Source organism: Rhipicephalus sanguineus, chromosome 2 (genome assembly GCF_013339695.2).
Source record: "Rhipicephalus sanguineus isolate Rsan-2018 chromosome 2, BIME_Rsan_1.4, whole genome shotgun sequence".
Classification (NCBI taxonomy): domain Eukaryota; kingdom Metazoa; phylum Arthropoda; class Arachnida; order Ixodida; family Ixodidae; genus Rhipicephalus; species Rhipicephalus sanguineus.
The window spans coordinates 112,617,377-112,632,580 of record NC_051177.1 but is presented as its reverse complement, the minus strand read 5'-3'; the positions used below and the strand labels follow the sequence as shown (position 1 = coordinate 112,632,580).

General features: G+C 45.4%; 1 protein-coding gene across 2 annotated transcripts in view; it reads right to left on the bottom strand.

Annotated features, from left to right (window-relative positions):
- Positions 1–4,837: 4,837 nt before the first annotated feature.
- The window catches only part of LOC119383532 (CD9 antigen), a 112,682-nt gene continuing 102,315 nt past the window's right edge, over positions 4,838–15,204 (bottom strand). For both annotated transcript variants that reach the window (XM_037651732.2, XM_037651731.2), the window contains exon 7: positions 4,838–7,701. In XM_037651732.2, the coding sequence (XP_037507660.1) occupies positions 7,627–7,701 (75 nt within the window). In that variant the 3' untranslated portion in view covers positions 4,838–7,626. The remainder of the gene's footprint in view (positions 7,702–15,204) is intronic.

Here is a 15,204-nt window from a genome sequence, read left to right as displayed (position 1 = left end):
TGGAGTGGTGTAATTTCAGTCTGAACACTAGCTGTGCCAAGCAAATGCTCGCATCTTCAGCCACATCTTTTAATTAACAGGCTTTCATGTCCGGGGCCGTGGTAACGCTGATCATAAACGGGTATGTGCCGCGGAAATTGGGTAAATCCCACTACTCACCACTGGTTCACAAAAAATTAAGAAGGCAACAGTTGAAGCTTCTTTGTAAACCTGTGTGTATAAAAGTGGTATGGTCAAGATGCAATAAAACTATACTACTACCTCAAATCTTAACAAAGTAATAAAGAGCAGTGATACAAAATATCTGAAAAACTGGCAAAGCAAGACATAGAAATGCGTTAGCTTGACGAAGGGAAGGTCACCAGCTTTGCTGTTTCATCGGTGTCCGCGAAGTGGAGCTGGCTGAATTTTTTTGATCAAGTGTCAAGCCTCTATAGGGCTGGTGACACCAAAGGAGGAGTCTCGAGTGCCTAAAGGACCCACCCCTCATTTAATTCTCACTGCGGTGCCCTAAAGAAGTGAAACAGATGCGATATGTGTGGTCATGAGCCACCCAGGCAGCGCTCTCCTTGCCGCGTTTTTCATTTTGGGGTAGTTCAGAATTTGTGCCTTGTTTTTCCAATGAATACATGGAGACCTGCACACGTGAGCTGTGCTACCGTGGGAATTTCAGTAAAATTCACGCACGGTACCCTGTGCATTTGTAAGCACTTCACATCTGGCCAAGCGCTTTTCGACTGAAGCTGATGTTGCTCCAAGCCGAGCTGTTACTGAGTATGGCACCTAATTATGATGACACCATTTCATTTACGCCCAAGGTTTGATGGAGGCTAATGCCCAAATAAACACCCAAGTCAGTATCTTCAAATTTCCATGAAACACGTTTTGCCACTTCTCTAGCTTTCCCACGGCAAGTGCATTTGTAGACTTCTTTACTGTGCTTCACACTACAACTACACATTCTAAAGCAACCCAACCTTTCTTCAAACAGTAAAGTGCTGCGCTGCAAATTGTCAAATTGCCCTTCCGGTTTTGTCTTTACCTTTTCAGTAAAGACTCAGAGCCATTTTTTTTCTCATCGCTGCTATCCAATAAATCTTCTCCGCTGTCGAGTCTTTGAACTTTATGTTCTTTGTTGCCACATCGCCTATACAGCTGGCCACATTGCTTAAGCACCCTAGTTCTTTTCTCCACTGAGAGTAAACACCCATCCTATACAAATATCTGGACACTTGCTCTACCTAGCTACTTTCTTTCATGTTCTGTAGTCTCTCCTTGAACTTAATTTTGCTTTGAGCTTGTTACTTCGAAGCTTGCCCAGCCCGTATCAGCGTCGTTTGTAGCCTTCCCATGAATGCCCAACGCAAGGCGTCTCACAGTCATCCGATTTTGCGTCCAGTCCCCGACTGCACCACCGACTTTAAATATACCACAGCATTTTTAAATAAAAGTCCTGGAACCGTCACACCTTTCCACAGACTTTAGAGCACCTCACGCTTACCGTAGCTCCACAACAGCCTTTGTTTCATTAGGGAAGCATTCGTCTTTCACTTAGTCGTCCATGTATGTCTTTTCTGTAGTACTTCCATGTATCTATTCCCTTCACTTATCCATACACAGAGATATACTACTTGTATTCTTTTGCCCATTTCCTGGCCCTTTGTGAAACTGACTGCACAGGACTGCCAGACCTGAAAATAAAGGTCAGCTTTTCTTTCTTTTTCTTTTATGTAAATCAAGTCGGCACCACATACATGTCAAGGCCTTTGATCCATGTTCAACGATTTCCAGTCAATTGGTAAGTATGGCTTTGCTTTTCGACTCTCTCTCTATACGAACATGTTTGGATTTATTGCATGGCCAGCCTCAAAACACTTGCATCCCTTTTATGTAAAAATTGTAAGGGTTTAACATCGCACAACCATCATATGATTATGGGAGACACTGTAGTGGAGGGCCCTGGACACTTCGACCACCCAGGATTCTTTAATCTGCACCAGAATCCAAGTACACGAGTGAGTGAGTGAGTGAGTGAGTGAGTGAGTGAGTGAGTGAGTGAGTGAGTGAGTGGTGAGTGAGTGAGTGAGTGAGTGAGTGAGTGAGTGAGTGAGTGAGTGAGTGAGTGAGTGAGTGAGTGAGTGAGTGAAATAAAGATCTGGCGAATGGAAGGCCCGGGCCTGGGGCCACCTAGATGGCTGCTTAGAGCTGTTGCTCCCACGCTGCCTCCACGGCTCGCTGGACGGCCCAAGTTCACGAGCCTCAAACATTTTACAGCGAAAGCTGTTACGAGATCATTTCACCGGCCGTTTTTGGCGCCGTAGTTGTCCGCCGCCGGTGTCCGTAACCAGTATCACTCGAAATAAGAAAAAAAAAACGAAATAAGAAAAAAATTCCAGAATGGAACGAGGTTCGAACCTGGGCCATCTGGGTGGGAGCCCAGTATTCAACCTCTGAGCCATGCCGGTGCTTTTTTTTTTTTTTTCTTTCATGGTATTTATTACAAATGTGTGTAATTAGCATACATAGCGAACAAACTACTTAAGGCGGCCTCTACCAGCGTACAAGCGTTACACAGAAGTCCTAAAAGGGTATTAAAGCTATACATTTCATGAAGAGTGGATACCAGTCCGGTTGAAACTCTAATTGTTCGTAAAAGTCTTTTAGTTGAAGAGCCATTTGAATGAGATGCAACCGCGTCATCAAGTTACGAGCCGATGAGGCGTGACAATGTTTTTAGACCAGTTTGCGCAGGTGGTCTTGGGTTGGCGCATCTCTTTATTAAACAATTGGTATCCCGTTTTTTCTACTTTCGGGACTGCGATCATCCGCTGCTTCGAACATTTTTACAAGTGAATCTCATCGATGTTTTACCAAGTTTAGTGGTATCTGCTAATTGTGCCTCGCCTCCCTATTTGCAAGGATTCATGCGTGAAGTGTATGAATCAGTGCGGTTTTTGACAGTAAGATTCTCTAACGACTATTTATTCTCTAGTTCACGAAAAGATCTATATAATGCCATATTAGATATGTTGTTTCCTGCACCTTTGTACCGCTCACTATATGCTGGATTGCCTGGACACGACGTGCTTGTGCGTGTGAAGAAAATGCCTATTTCACCAACATCCAAGACATTCTTCTACAAAGTGCATACACAGACGCTGCCTGTGAAGACCTGGTTAAGCAGCAAAGGCATCTTTGTATCTTCAGTTAACTGTCGCCTCTGTGAAGTTCCGGAAACTATAGAACATTGCTTCATCAGCTGTAAAGACGCCATACTCTTCTGGGACGTTCTACAAAGGGCTTTTAAAAAACAACTCGATTTAAATTCGTATAGCATACGTTATCTCATGCCACCCAAAAGCCATTCTATGCCTGTTGACATGCTATTACTGATGGGTATGCACAGTTTATGGAAAACTCGCATGTTAGACAGGCATGCGGAACCCATGGTATCATCGCGGTTGAGCCATGCCGGTGCTTGAAACTGCTTTGCAAAAAGCTCCTATACAGGCTTCATGTCGGGAAGGAACCACATTAGCATATGCAATACAGCGTGGTAGAAGAATAAAATAAGCACCAAGCGTCGCACAACGAGAATTCTGTAACCAGGCGTCCCACAATGCGAGTTGCGCAACGAGTAGGTTGTTGAATGCTTCCAACCCATTACAAAGGGATCTGCCATAATTCTTCGTCATCATCAGGCACAGCATCAACAAAGTGCGCATAATGCCTTACATGTGTTTAGCAGGTACCACGGCTCTCCATAGAATGACGAAAAATGGCACAGTGCCTGCCGCCCTACTTCTCAAAAATTACAATGATTTATAGCGCAGTGGATTCCTCGCAAGTGCACTTGTATTGTTTGCCAAGGAAGCCCATAAGCGCATGATCCATTTCCTCGGGGTCTCAGTAAAGTTCTTCGCCCCCCACCGTCTCTCTCCCACGTCAACGTATGTTATACAGCATGACGGGAGAGGGAAATAGCGACCGGGCGTCACCAAATTCAAATTACATAACTGGTGGGCCGTTTAAAACTTCCAACCCATTACAAAGGGCTGAGCCATAATTCTACATTGTCATCAGTCGTCGCATCAACAAAGTGCACATAATGCTTTACAGACGTGTAGCTGGTGCCTCGCTTCTCCGCAGAATGACGAATAACGGCTTAGTAGGTGCTTCCCGACTTCACAAAAATTGTGATTTATGGCGTAGTGGGTACCTTTCTAGTGTACTTGTATGTAGCCCCAAGAGAGCTTGCAATGGGCTCTAGAAACGCCGCTCTTCCAGCTTTCGCTGCGACCGTGCTGCGGTTTCAGCGCAGGCCTGGCGTTTTTTTGCCTCCATCGAAAATGCGGCCGCCGCGGCTGGGATTTGATCCCGCAACATGCGGGTCAGTAGTCAAGCACCATAACCACTAGTCCACCGTGGCGGGTATTTTACATCCCTTTTAAAACAATGTGGAGTGCTGTAGCATCACACTTGACCCGTTCGGTCAACATAACGCTATGTAGATCCAGTAATGTGGTCCCTTGTTTCATTACCATTAGTGCTGTAATGTTTCAAATAATTGCAAGCTCCTCAGTTATTCAGATGCATAAGCCTGGTCCATTATATAAGCCTGATCCTCAACCTGACACCACGAAAGTTTCATATCTGGTAGAGTTGCACAGCAGAACATGCTGGACGTCGTGTCTTGACAGGGTTGCATTCCACTGAAAGCAATGAAATGAAAGTTTCCTGTATTTCATGCACACTGATGGCAGGGGCTCTTATTCACACAAACCATCGTTTTACACATCTGCCAGAAATTAAAGCGAGAACAGGAACAACACAACCGTTTGTTTGTGGAATACAGGAAAACATGTTTATTGGGTTCACAATATTACATGGTTCTTCAACTTTCACAGTAAAAAACAAAGAGAGAAAGAGAGATGCACAACAGAGATCATAACTGCGTATACACTTGCACGCCTTTATGTATTGCAATACAGCACAGGAAATACTTTGCAAGAACTGTAGGATGACGAATAAACGTGACACAAACCATGTTTCGTCAACAGCGCTTTTTTGGATGCTACTAATGTACATAGCGACCAAATATTCAGATCTGTAGAACAAGTACTAAGTGTCGGGCGATATATTAGCAACATTCAGGCAGATCTGGCGATGCTTCAATATGCAAAAATAAAAAAAAAAGTATACACTGTATGTATAATAATGGTAACAATTAAGCGGACTTATTCACAACGAGATGATGCAAAAAGTACTGTATAAATGAGATGAACGAAACTCGTAAAGCAAACAACCGGGACATTAGCCCGGCCAGTGATGTGCAACTCATTTTAGGAAGAAACCGTGCGACTCTCTGAACCTTTGAGCAAATGCGCCCCAAATTTGTTGCTTCAAATCCTAAATTTGTGCCAGCACGAGGAGCGGCTCCAGCAAAAATACAGCGCAAATGACGAAGGCGCACGCCGTCATTTCTGGCTTTCCTGCGACACAATGCTCATAACATTGGCCCCATGTGGTATATTATAATAGCTTTGTTCATCTGCTTCTGTAAATGGCCGAAGGTTCAACAGAGTACATACGATACAAAAATCTTTCGCTTCTCTCGTAAACGGTGGTGCGTCTCAAAGCTAAGCTGAAGCACTTCACTACAGACACGGAAGTCCGTACGCAGCAGCTTTTCAACATGAAATGTGCAACGATTATGCAGCGGCTTGTTGCGCGCAGTGCGAGAAAGCCCAACAATTTTGAATGCCAGTTGCCTGGCAGCTCGTACTGCAACACGCTTCGCAGTTGTCCAACATTGATACTTTACGCCCTTCTCGTACAAAAAAGCCGTAACAGCGTTGCAGGCATTACTTAAAAGCATTGCTGGCAACGGCATTACTAGATCGGGCGTTGCGTCAACATGACGCAATGTTTTTTGCGGTAATGCAGCCAGCATGCCTACTGCCTTACTTTCCGGTAGAGGCCTCAAGAGGACAGCTCTTTAACCAAGACGCATTCAACATGTCCCTGACATTCTCTTGCTACAAACCAATAATATACACTGCCGCGTATCTTTTAACACATTTATTTATTTTATTTTTTCAATGCTTCAGTCGGAGGAGCAAACGACAAAAATTGGTGGGCTCTTCACTGCTGCAAAACACTGTCCTGAGAATATATCTGACCATGAGTATAATAATAAGTATGCGTTGTGCTTCACCAGCAAGGAAAGCATCCTACAACAATGCTAGCAGGAATCATATGTACGCACGTTACGATGTTTCTCATAAAAAATAAATGCACATTCATCTAGTCAAGCAAAACAGTCGTCAGCGTGGCGTGATTGCGGTGCACCTTCTTCTTACGAGACTACACACGCTCATGAACGCTAAGTACAGTCAGCAACAGGCGAGAGCAAGCTCGCTCTCGCGGGCACGAACAATCGCTTCGCGAACAGGGGGGGTGGGGGGAGGTACACCTCGCAGAATGTACAATATAAACGGACACAAAAGTAGGGCACGCGTAAAGATTGGTGGCAGTTGAACCGAAAACAGAAAGGCCCTTTACAACCATATACTCGTACGTACAATTAAACATTCGTGGCAGTCAAAGAAGTTGATCCCCTCAACATGTTTTTGTCAGTGAGGTGACCATAGAACAGCCTCTTTTTTTTTTTTTTTTGTTTCCAAGGTCCATCCGTAACTCTCTTCCTCTCTCTCCACACTGGCTCACATAGTTGAGAAGGTATTCTAGCAAACAAATGAGCCCCGTTAACCGCTAACTGGGCAGCCCCTGACACAAGAGACACTTCCTTAGAAACTAAGCTCTTAAGTGCAACGACAAATGGTGCCTACAAATGAGCAGCTGCCTCATGGCACGTATTCTTCGCACTGGTGACAGGTCGTGCCCGTTGACGGTAGAAAAGAAGTTTTAATTTAACATTATACAAATACTAAGAAACTAGCACGGGGCAGTGGTGTGGGAACATATCTGTACTAGAATCACACAATGGTTGTCTCGTTTGAAATGGCTCTGCGTGCCTGGCACTGCAAGTTGTTCGTTGGCATTCGCTGACTAAGCAAACGCTTTGCGAAGGGGAAAAAAATGAAATAAATGCCAATCACGGCAACTTGTACCGAAAACTGCGACTAGCTGCATGGACAGTTAATAACGCAGTAATTTACACCAGGGATAGCACGAAGCAATATTGTATATGGCTCAATACTGCAAGTACTCAGTCTTTAAAGAAAAAATATGAAGAGAGGAAAGAAAAGCCTGTAGCTCTTCGTACGGGTTTAAAAAAAATGGCTTCATGCAAGCTGTTTGCCTTCAGCAAGAATACCTGTACGCCTGCAGACAGAAATTGGGCAACGACAGATAGCGGCCCCATCTAGAAAAGGTCGAATGAAAGTACCACCGGTCATAAGTCGCTTCCTGTGACGAAGACGCACACGAGAGCCCTGCAACGTGGTTGCGATGCCCAGTGGTCCTCTGCCACGACCACTTCTGGGAGAGAGAGATAGAAAGATTGAGGAAGGCTTGGCAACACAGCAGCAAGGGCCCACGAAAGGCGCAAAACGGAAAAGGCGCCGAGTGCCGAGCAAGAAGAAAGCACAGGGGGCACCGTGTTCAAGCCTTGAAGCTGGTCCCGCTGTCCCTTCGCACCGCACAGCACAGCACCATGGTGAATATGAGGCCAAGAATCTGCGGAACAAACGGGACGGCGTTAAAGAAACGGAGAACAAAAGGGCAGCAATGCACAGGCGCTCAGCGTATAGCTTAGCTGCTAACAATTAATTTATAGCATTCCGGGGTCTTGCACCCCAGAAACCACAACATGATTATGAGGCACGCCTTAAAGAGTCACAGTGTTAACCTCAACTAACTGGAGTTCTTCAACGTGAATACAAATGCAAGCACACGGGCACATTTGAATTTTGCCGCCGTGGCTGGGATCGAAACTGCGACCTCAAACCCGGCAGTACAACATTAAAGCCAGTAGGCTAGCAGTGAGGGGAAAGGTTAACTGCCAAACAGTGGTAGCAATTTTCACACGGCACATTAAAAAATAAAAACTTTGCATGCTTCAGCAATGGTGAAAATTGCAAAGTGATTAATGTGAGGAATGCACCACCACACCCCTCGTGACAGCTGCAAAGCACTTTAAGCATTGCAGAATGTACAGTCAAACCTCAACATAATGAAGTCGGTAAAATCGGCAATTCACTTCGTTATATCGAAATTTCCTTAAATTGAAAGGCGACCACTTATGCAAGGTATAGTCTCCGAAGATTCATCTTTACACACACAGTGTTGTAAGAATGTTAAAATAATACGGCCATATGTAAAAAAAAACTAATTCTAATAACATATAAAAAGTCAATTTTGTTGAACCTAAGACCTGGCAACCACAACTTGATGCTGCACCAGTGAAGTCGTCCACAGCCCTGGAGGTTACGCACAAAGCAAGAAGATAATATTAAAGGGACACTAAAGGCAAATATTAAGTCGACGTTGATTGTTGAAATAGCAGTCCAGAAACCTCGTAGTGCTACTTTTATGCCAAGGAAGTGCTTATTTTTAAATGAAATCACGTTTTAGTGGTCCGCATCGCGTTAGCGCACTTCAAATCACCCGCCTGAAATCAGACTTTCATATGTCACTGCTGCCGTGCCCAACGTTGCCCGTCTTTACTGCGCGGCCGCCGACACTAGTAGCAGCAGAGCGAAAGTAGCGGGACCCACAGCAGCAACAACGGCCATCGAAGCTTGCTGCAATCGCCGCAATGGATGTGGACGGAGAACTTGACGAGACATTGGCTTGCGACGCTGGGCTGCAATTCAGCGACTTGAGCCCCGATGAACGCGGTATGCTGCTGAGGGCTCGTAGTGCCGGCGTCGTTGCATGCGGCATTTTGTCGAACTTTCTGTCAGAGCGACTTTCACGAGCGCGCAAAACACACGCGGCAGTACGCGATCCCGAAACTACCACTGAGACACGACCGCGCGAGCGAAGCAGGGCACCAGGCGAAGCGCAGTTCGGCGAAAACGAAACCTTTGAACGACGCGCGCCATTCCCCATGGCAAGGCCACAGAGATTCTTTTTTCCATGAATCAAACGGAAACGAACAAACAGCATTTTACTACGTCTTTTGATGCACAGAAGGTTCTTTTTTTATTGCTGCTAGTTTGATTACTAGTCATTTATTGTAGGCAGACTCTCATACGTCATCGGGATCACTTCGAAAATGTCCCACTCGTGGCGCTCATCATGTGGTACATTTAGCTTAATTTTTCGGTAAGTAGGGCATTGCTGTTGATAATATTGCCATTTTAGAAGTTGTCATATATATACATTGAGCTTTCACTCTGACATAAATTGTTATTTGCCTTTAGTGTCCCTTTAACTGCTAGGGTTTCCATGATAAAATTTACGAGTCATGCTGCAGTGGGGGACTTCGAATTAATTTAAACCACCTGGGGTTCCTTAATGTGCACCTAAATCTAAGCACAATGGTTTTCTTTGCAGTCAGCCCCCACCAAAATGCGGCCACGGTGGCCAGGAATTGAACCCGCGCCCTTGAGCTCAGCAGTGCGGCACCTTTCCTGCTAAGCAACCACGGCTGGTAAGCTGAAAGAAAGGGAAGTTCATTGCACTGCAGTCATGTGGGTTAAGATAAGCTATTGCTCCTTGCCATCAACACTTAGGGCATTGCCAGGGGCGTAGGCAGAAATTTTTTTTTTCGGGGGGGAGGGGGGGGGGGCGCCTCCATGATCTGAAGTGGGGGCAGGGCAGGCAGATGTGGTTGAGTGTAATTTTGTGCTGTGTATGCTATGGAAAAGAAAATTCAGGGGGGAAGGGGGGCACAGGCCCGGTGTCCCCCCCCTTCTGGCTACGCCACTGGGCATTGCTGTGACTGGTGGGACGACAATGCGATTGTCTTCACCGAACTGAGCCGCTCACTCTCGGCTCAGCCCAAAGAATATGCAACATCGAAAAAAACTGTTGCACGCAACAGAAATGAAAGACCCGTGGTCTGAAATTGCACGAAAGCAAGGCGACAACCCGATTTACGGCAACTCCACTCATGGTGGCCACGTTTTCTGTTTCGCAACGATGCACGCCAAATTAACCCCTTTCCCTACCGAAGGTGAGCTTGGCTCGTCCAGACTAAAAGAAGCGTTCCGGAGCACCCTGATTCATTTTGAGTTCTCTTTGGCTTGAACGGATGGCGCAGAAAAAAATTTTTAAAAAAATACTCTCAAAGCGTGCATTTCGGTCAAAAAAGGACCTGATTCTGGTAACCGGAATTAGAAAATGGCATTCTGCTCTCTGTGCGAACGACAACAGCTCTGTTCAGGTTAAAAAAAAAAGAAGAAAAAACCCCCCTCATGTTTGCCTAAGTTTTGTGGAATGAAGAAGAGTTTCAGTTCTCCCGTGAGTGTGGCAGCAACTACACATAGCAGTATATTTTTTATAAATCATCGGATTCGGACGACAACCGCGCCTCGACGTATTGGCAGTGGACGCCAATTCATGTAAACAAAGCCCCACCGGCGTGTCCAAGGTTTTTTGTGAAAGGCTCGCTTGTCCCTGCGCTTTGTTTTTTAAACTCCAGAGACACATTCTGCACCAAAGACTGTAGAGGTTAGGGCACTTTCCATGGTGTAGTGAAGCCAATCCTCTGCATATTTTTTCAAAAAAATAGTTTGCTTGTATCTTGCATATTAGGAGCCTTCAAATAGGTTTTTAGATGTTTCAAGATACGTAGAATCAAACAGGCAAATAAGAAAAAAATCGTACATTCGTATTGTTTTTGGCCAAAAGACTTGGTAGGGAAAGGGTTAAGAATCGAGCAAGACCCTTACGGCATCACGAATTTAGGTCGCCGTTAAGCATCCACTCAAAAAAGTCTAGCAAGTCGGCTTTATGACAGAACATCCATATAATTTCATAGAGCTGACAGCCATGTGGCTGGTAACAGTGGGCAGCTCCCATATTGGTTGGCTGCTCAAAACGTGCTGCAGCAGTGCCCTTACCCCAAAACACTATCATTTATGGCGAATGAGCCTATTCAGATTGCTTGCAATGGGAATTATTCTTCAGAGCGTCCAGAAATTCTTCTTTCGAGTTCAGGATAATGAAGAGGGAGCTCCGAGATTTTCCCAGATAAGTGGTGACATGTTTTTCTCGCTAAATGAGATCGCTCGCAAGATACCCAAGAGCTCACTGCATTTGCTGTTACCGCCTCCACGGCCAATGGTGCCTTTGACACGGGGCGATAACAAAAGCACAAAATCGGGTGCTCGTCTCTGCATGCGCGGTGCAGGACAAGAAACTATACACTGTGCGAGGAGACGATAGATATGGGGGAGTAGTGAGCAATGCGACGTGCAGGAGTTCCTGCATGCCTCGCATCGGCCAGGTGCTCTCCTTTTCCACTGCTCCAAAGGCGAGGAGACCACTGAGCTGCCCTCTTTCCGTGCAACCACTGCTGGAAAACACGTTGCTCCATTTTGGTGGCCGCTCTCTGCCGCGCAGTGCACGATTTGAAAAATTGCACTCGCAGAAACCGTGTGCAAGTCAACCACGTGACCACTGGCACCAGCAGAAGTTTCAATTTAGTGCCATGGCCGTCCTCTGGGGTAGCAGTGAAACTTTGTTGCACCGATATCTCGGATAAAGGGGCTTTATAATATTAAGTCATTAAGTCAGATTTATAATATGTTCTATAGACATGAAGTTATCAAAGTACAAATACTGCGTTATAAGAGAATTTCCTCATACTGATTTTGTTATACTGAGGTCTAACTGTCAAATGCAATGGACTGTATACAGGACAGCAGAGACGGTGATCGACAGCTGTTCAAAAGTGAGCAAGCAAAATTTTCCATCCTGCGATAATAAATTTAGCTGGTCGGTTTTCTAAAAACCTTCCGGAGAGTGAAAATTGGAGGCACGGTACCTTTTCTTTTGAAATATGTAAGACCTCAAAATCAGATAAACTAAGCACAGTATAAAGGTGACCCATAACCCAATGCCCCCACTTCGCCACGAGGGAAACATTTATTCAAAAATGGGTTCAATTTGCGTTCTAGAGTTGTTGCACATTACAGTCGATCCCGGATTTATCGATTTATTGGCTATAACAAACAGTTGAAAAATCCCCTTGAAAATTCCATGCAAAAGTATGGGGCTGGTGCACATGTATATCGAACACCCGCACAACAAAACAGTTCATATATGAAACGCTATGCCGCGCCGTAGCCCTGAAAGTGCATTTTTTATAACAAATATTGATCACTTTTCGGTTGCGTTCTGACAAGTTCCGGTCCCTCTTTTGCGCGCAGGTGGCGACAAGGCGGTGTCGTTGCATTGCGTTTCTTTGGCTGGTTGGTTGCTAAGTGCTTGTGAGTGCACCTGCTTGTTTGATGCACAATCTGTAAGTTGTAACGTGCGGCCATAATGTTTTTCAAAGAGACCGATTGCCGAGGGCACCAAAATGAGATGAATACGAAGCGACTCGGCAGCCTCATCGCAATTTTTGCATTCCCATTCGTTTGTTCATACACGATGGCATGTGGGCCCCAAAAGTGTGGTCTTCGAGATCTGTAACCTAGTGATGTTTTCAGCTAACAAACACAAACACACATCCCAGATACTATGCTTTTTCTTGCTCTCCACGCCAAAGCTGCGGCTGCCTGCTACAAGGCCACAAGTGCCATCGCCAAGATATCGATGGTGGAGACTTGTGCGCTTCCTCGCTTGGTTCCTGATAAATCCTGAGTCGTGGCTCGAACTAAATATTGAGCCGCTCGTAGCGATAAAGATGGTGACTGGTGCTTAAAACGACGTCAAGAAAAGCACTCTCATGAACTGTTTCATTGCGGGCTTTGGTGCCAGCTTACGACTTTTGGTGCGCCGTGACCGCTGACAATGGCGTACGGCGCCTCAGTGAACTTTGAGGCTCCTTAGCATTTCCGGACACCACCTTGAACGGGGGTAGAGCAAGCGACTTCATCGATGCAGATGTCGACGTAGCTGTTTCTGACTGCATCGACGCTGAGATCATGGGTGATGCTGCCGGTGCTGCGGAAGTGGACCCAAGTGGTGATGCAGATGCCAACGCTGTAACAACCTTTTACCATGCTAAAGAGCTTGCATCGACATTTAGCGCCATTCACCAGCTGTTGTGGCACAACAGAAGCGAGGTGCTGAATTTGCTTATTTGGAAAGCTTCAATGGTATTGTGGATGCCTTGATGAACTTGAGGGCACACAACAAGCTAGACAAGTTTATGGACTATTTTCATGCGAAATAAAGTGCAATAACTTGCAACAGAAGAAGTTGCCACCTTGTTCTTTAGCATATTGTGAGGAAATCAGCACGTTAGCTTTTGTTATAATTTCACTATTTCACGGTCTCCTTCGAGTTCGATATATCCGAGGTCGACTGTATTTCCCAATTATCCTGTTTCACAACATAGTTTTTTATTACTAAGTCCTGCGGAAACGGGCAAGTGAGAAACAAAGGCCTGCAAGCTTTCTCTGTACGAGATCGACATTTCCTACAAAAGGTCGTGCTTTCGCTCCAAGAGTCGCAATACCAAACCTTTTAACAACTCATTGGGAATCGGTGTTCATCAAAAGCCTGATGTTACTGAATTTCTAAATACAATTAGTCCGTGGTGGTATGGACATACCGTAAAAACCGGAATATAGGTCGAATTAAAAAAAAAAAAAAAGAAGACCCAACACAAAGTCGACCCCCGTCCTATATATACCAGTCATTGGCTGAAAAACCTCAGGAGTCTGGACACTATGGGCAAATGAAGTCAACCAGCTCCATCGCTATAACAATAATCGGGGTCGCTTTGTTTACTTCCAGCACTGTGCCGTGGGCGGCCCTCACACGGCACTTTTGTTGTCTTGAGAATTTATGTGGATTCTGGGCTGCTTTTTGTTGTTCTTAGGGAAAACGACAGCTGGCCCACGACACTTCACTGTAGTGTTAAAAAAACAGCGATCGAATTCAGGGAGGTGTGTGAAAGATGTGATGGAATGCTAGCCCAAGCGAATGTGACCGAGAGCTGTGAGTCAAACAATAACTGATATTTTGCCTTTACATGGGTGTTTTGGCCGTTCCATCTCACGGGACACTCTTTCTTTGTTGCTTCCCGCCATGCCAGCAGCTCTGGTTACACCGGCACTGGCACGTATGGCTATGATCAGCGGGCAGATCCAGTGCGCCACAGAAACATTTGCTACTGGTGGACGCAGAAGGATCACATCACGACACCTAGCAGTCAGAAGAAAACTTTGTGATGGTGCCAGACCACAACGTATGTAGAGCTGGAGACGAAGGCTGCAGAGTTTATCCGGGAGCTGCACTCACGTCATGATTGCTACTGGTGAGCTCAGAGTGTGTCCAGAGTAAAACTGTCAAGATGGTTGCAATGTATTATGAAGATAATGCTTCTGCCCATTTCTTGGCCTTCTGGCATATGGAACTTGCACGTAAACGCACGTGTAAATAGAGGGCATTTTCGCTGCACACCATTTCAAATTGTGTTGCTTTTGACAGCAAAGACGCCTTTTGGTACTTTGGCCATTCCATGTATACTTTTTTTTTTCCATTTTCAGTAGTTCAAAGTAGGGGGCGTCGACCTATATTCCAGTTTTTATGGTAATACGCACACGACTTTGCTACTCAGAAAATGTGGCCAACGTGAAGAAACATGAAGCAATTCAGGTTGTCGCCTCACCTTCAAGCGAATTTTAAACCGAAGTTAGCTTGTTTTTGTGGCGTGTGACGGGTTTTGATTTTGTGCACTTGTTGGAATAAGTGGAGAGTATGCAGCTCAGTTTGGTGAACTGAGAATGTGTTGTCGCACCACTCTGGACAATACCCTAGGTTCTGATGGCAAGTCGGAGCAGCGGAACAGGCGATGGCTTCGCTTATGCCGATTACCCGACTTCTTAAGCTGTATTTCTTTCTGCTTCACACCTGCCATACAGCCACTGTGTAGAGAACTCGATCACTACTCAAACCGTCAATGTGGTTACCAGCTCTCAGAGTCAACAAAATAGATTTTTTGCATGTTATATCAATTTTTTTCGTACTGTCCTATTGTGCAGGCATATTTTGCAACACTTTCCATGTAAAAGCGAACCTGCAGTGACTATACTTTGCATAAAAGTTCAAGTT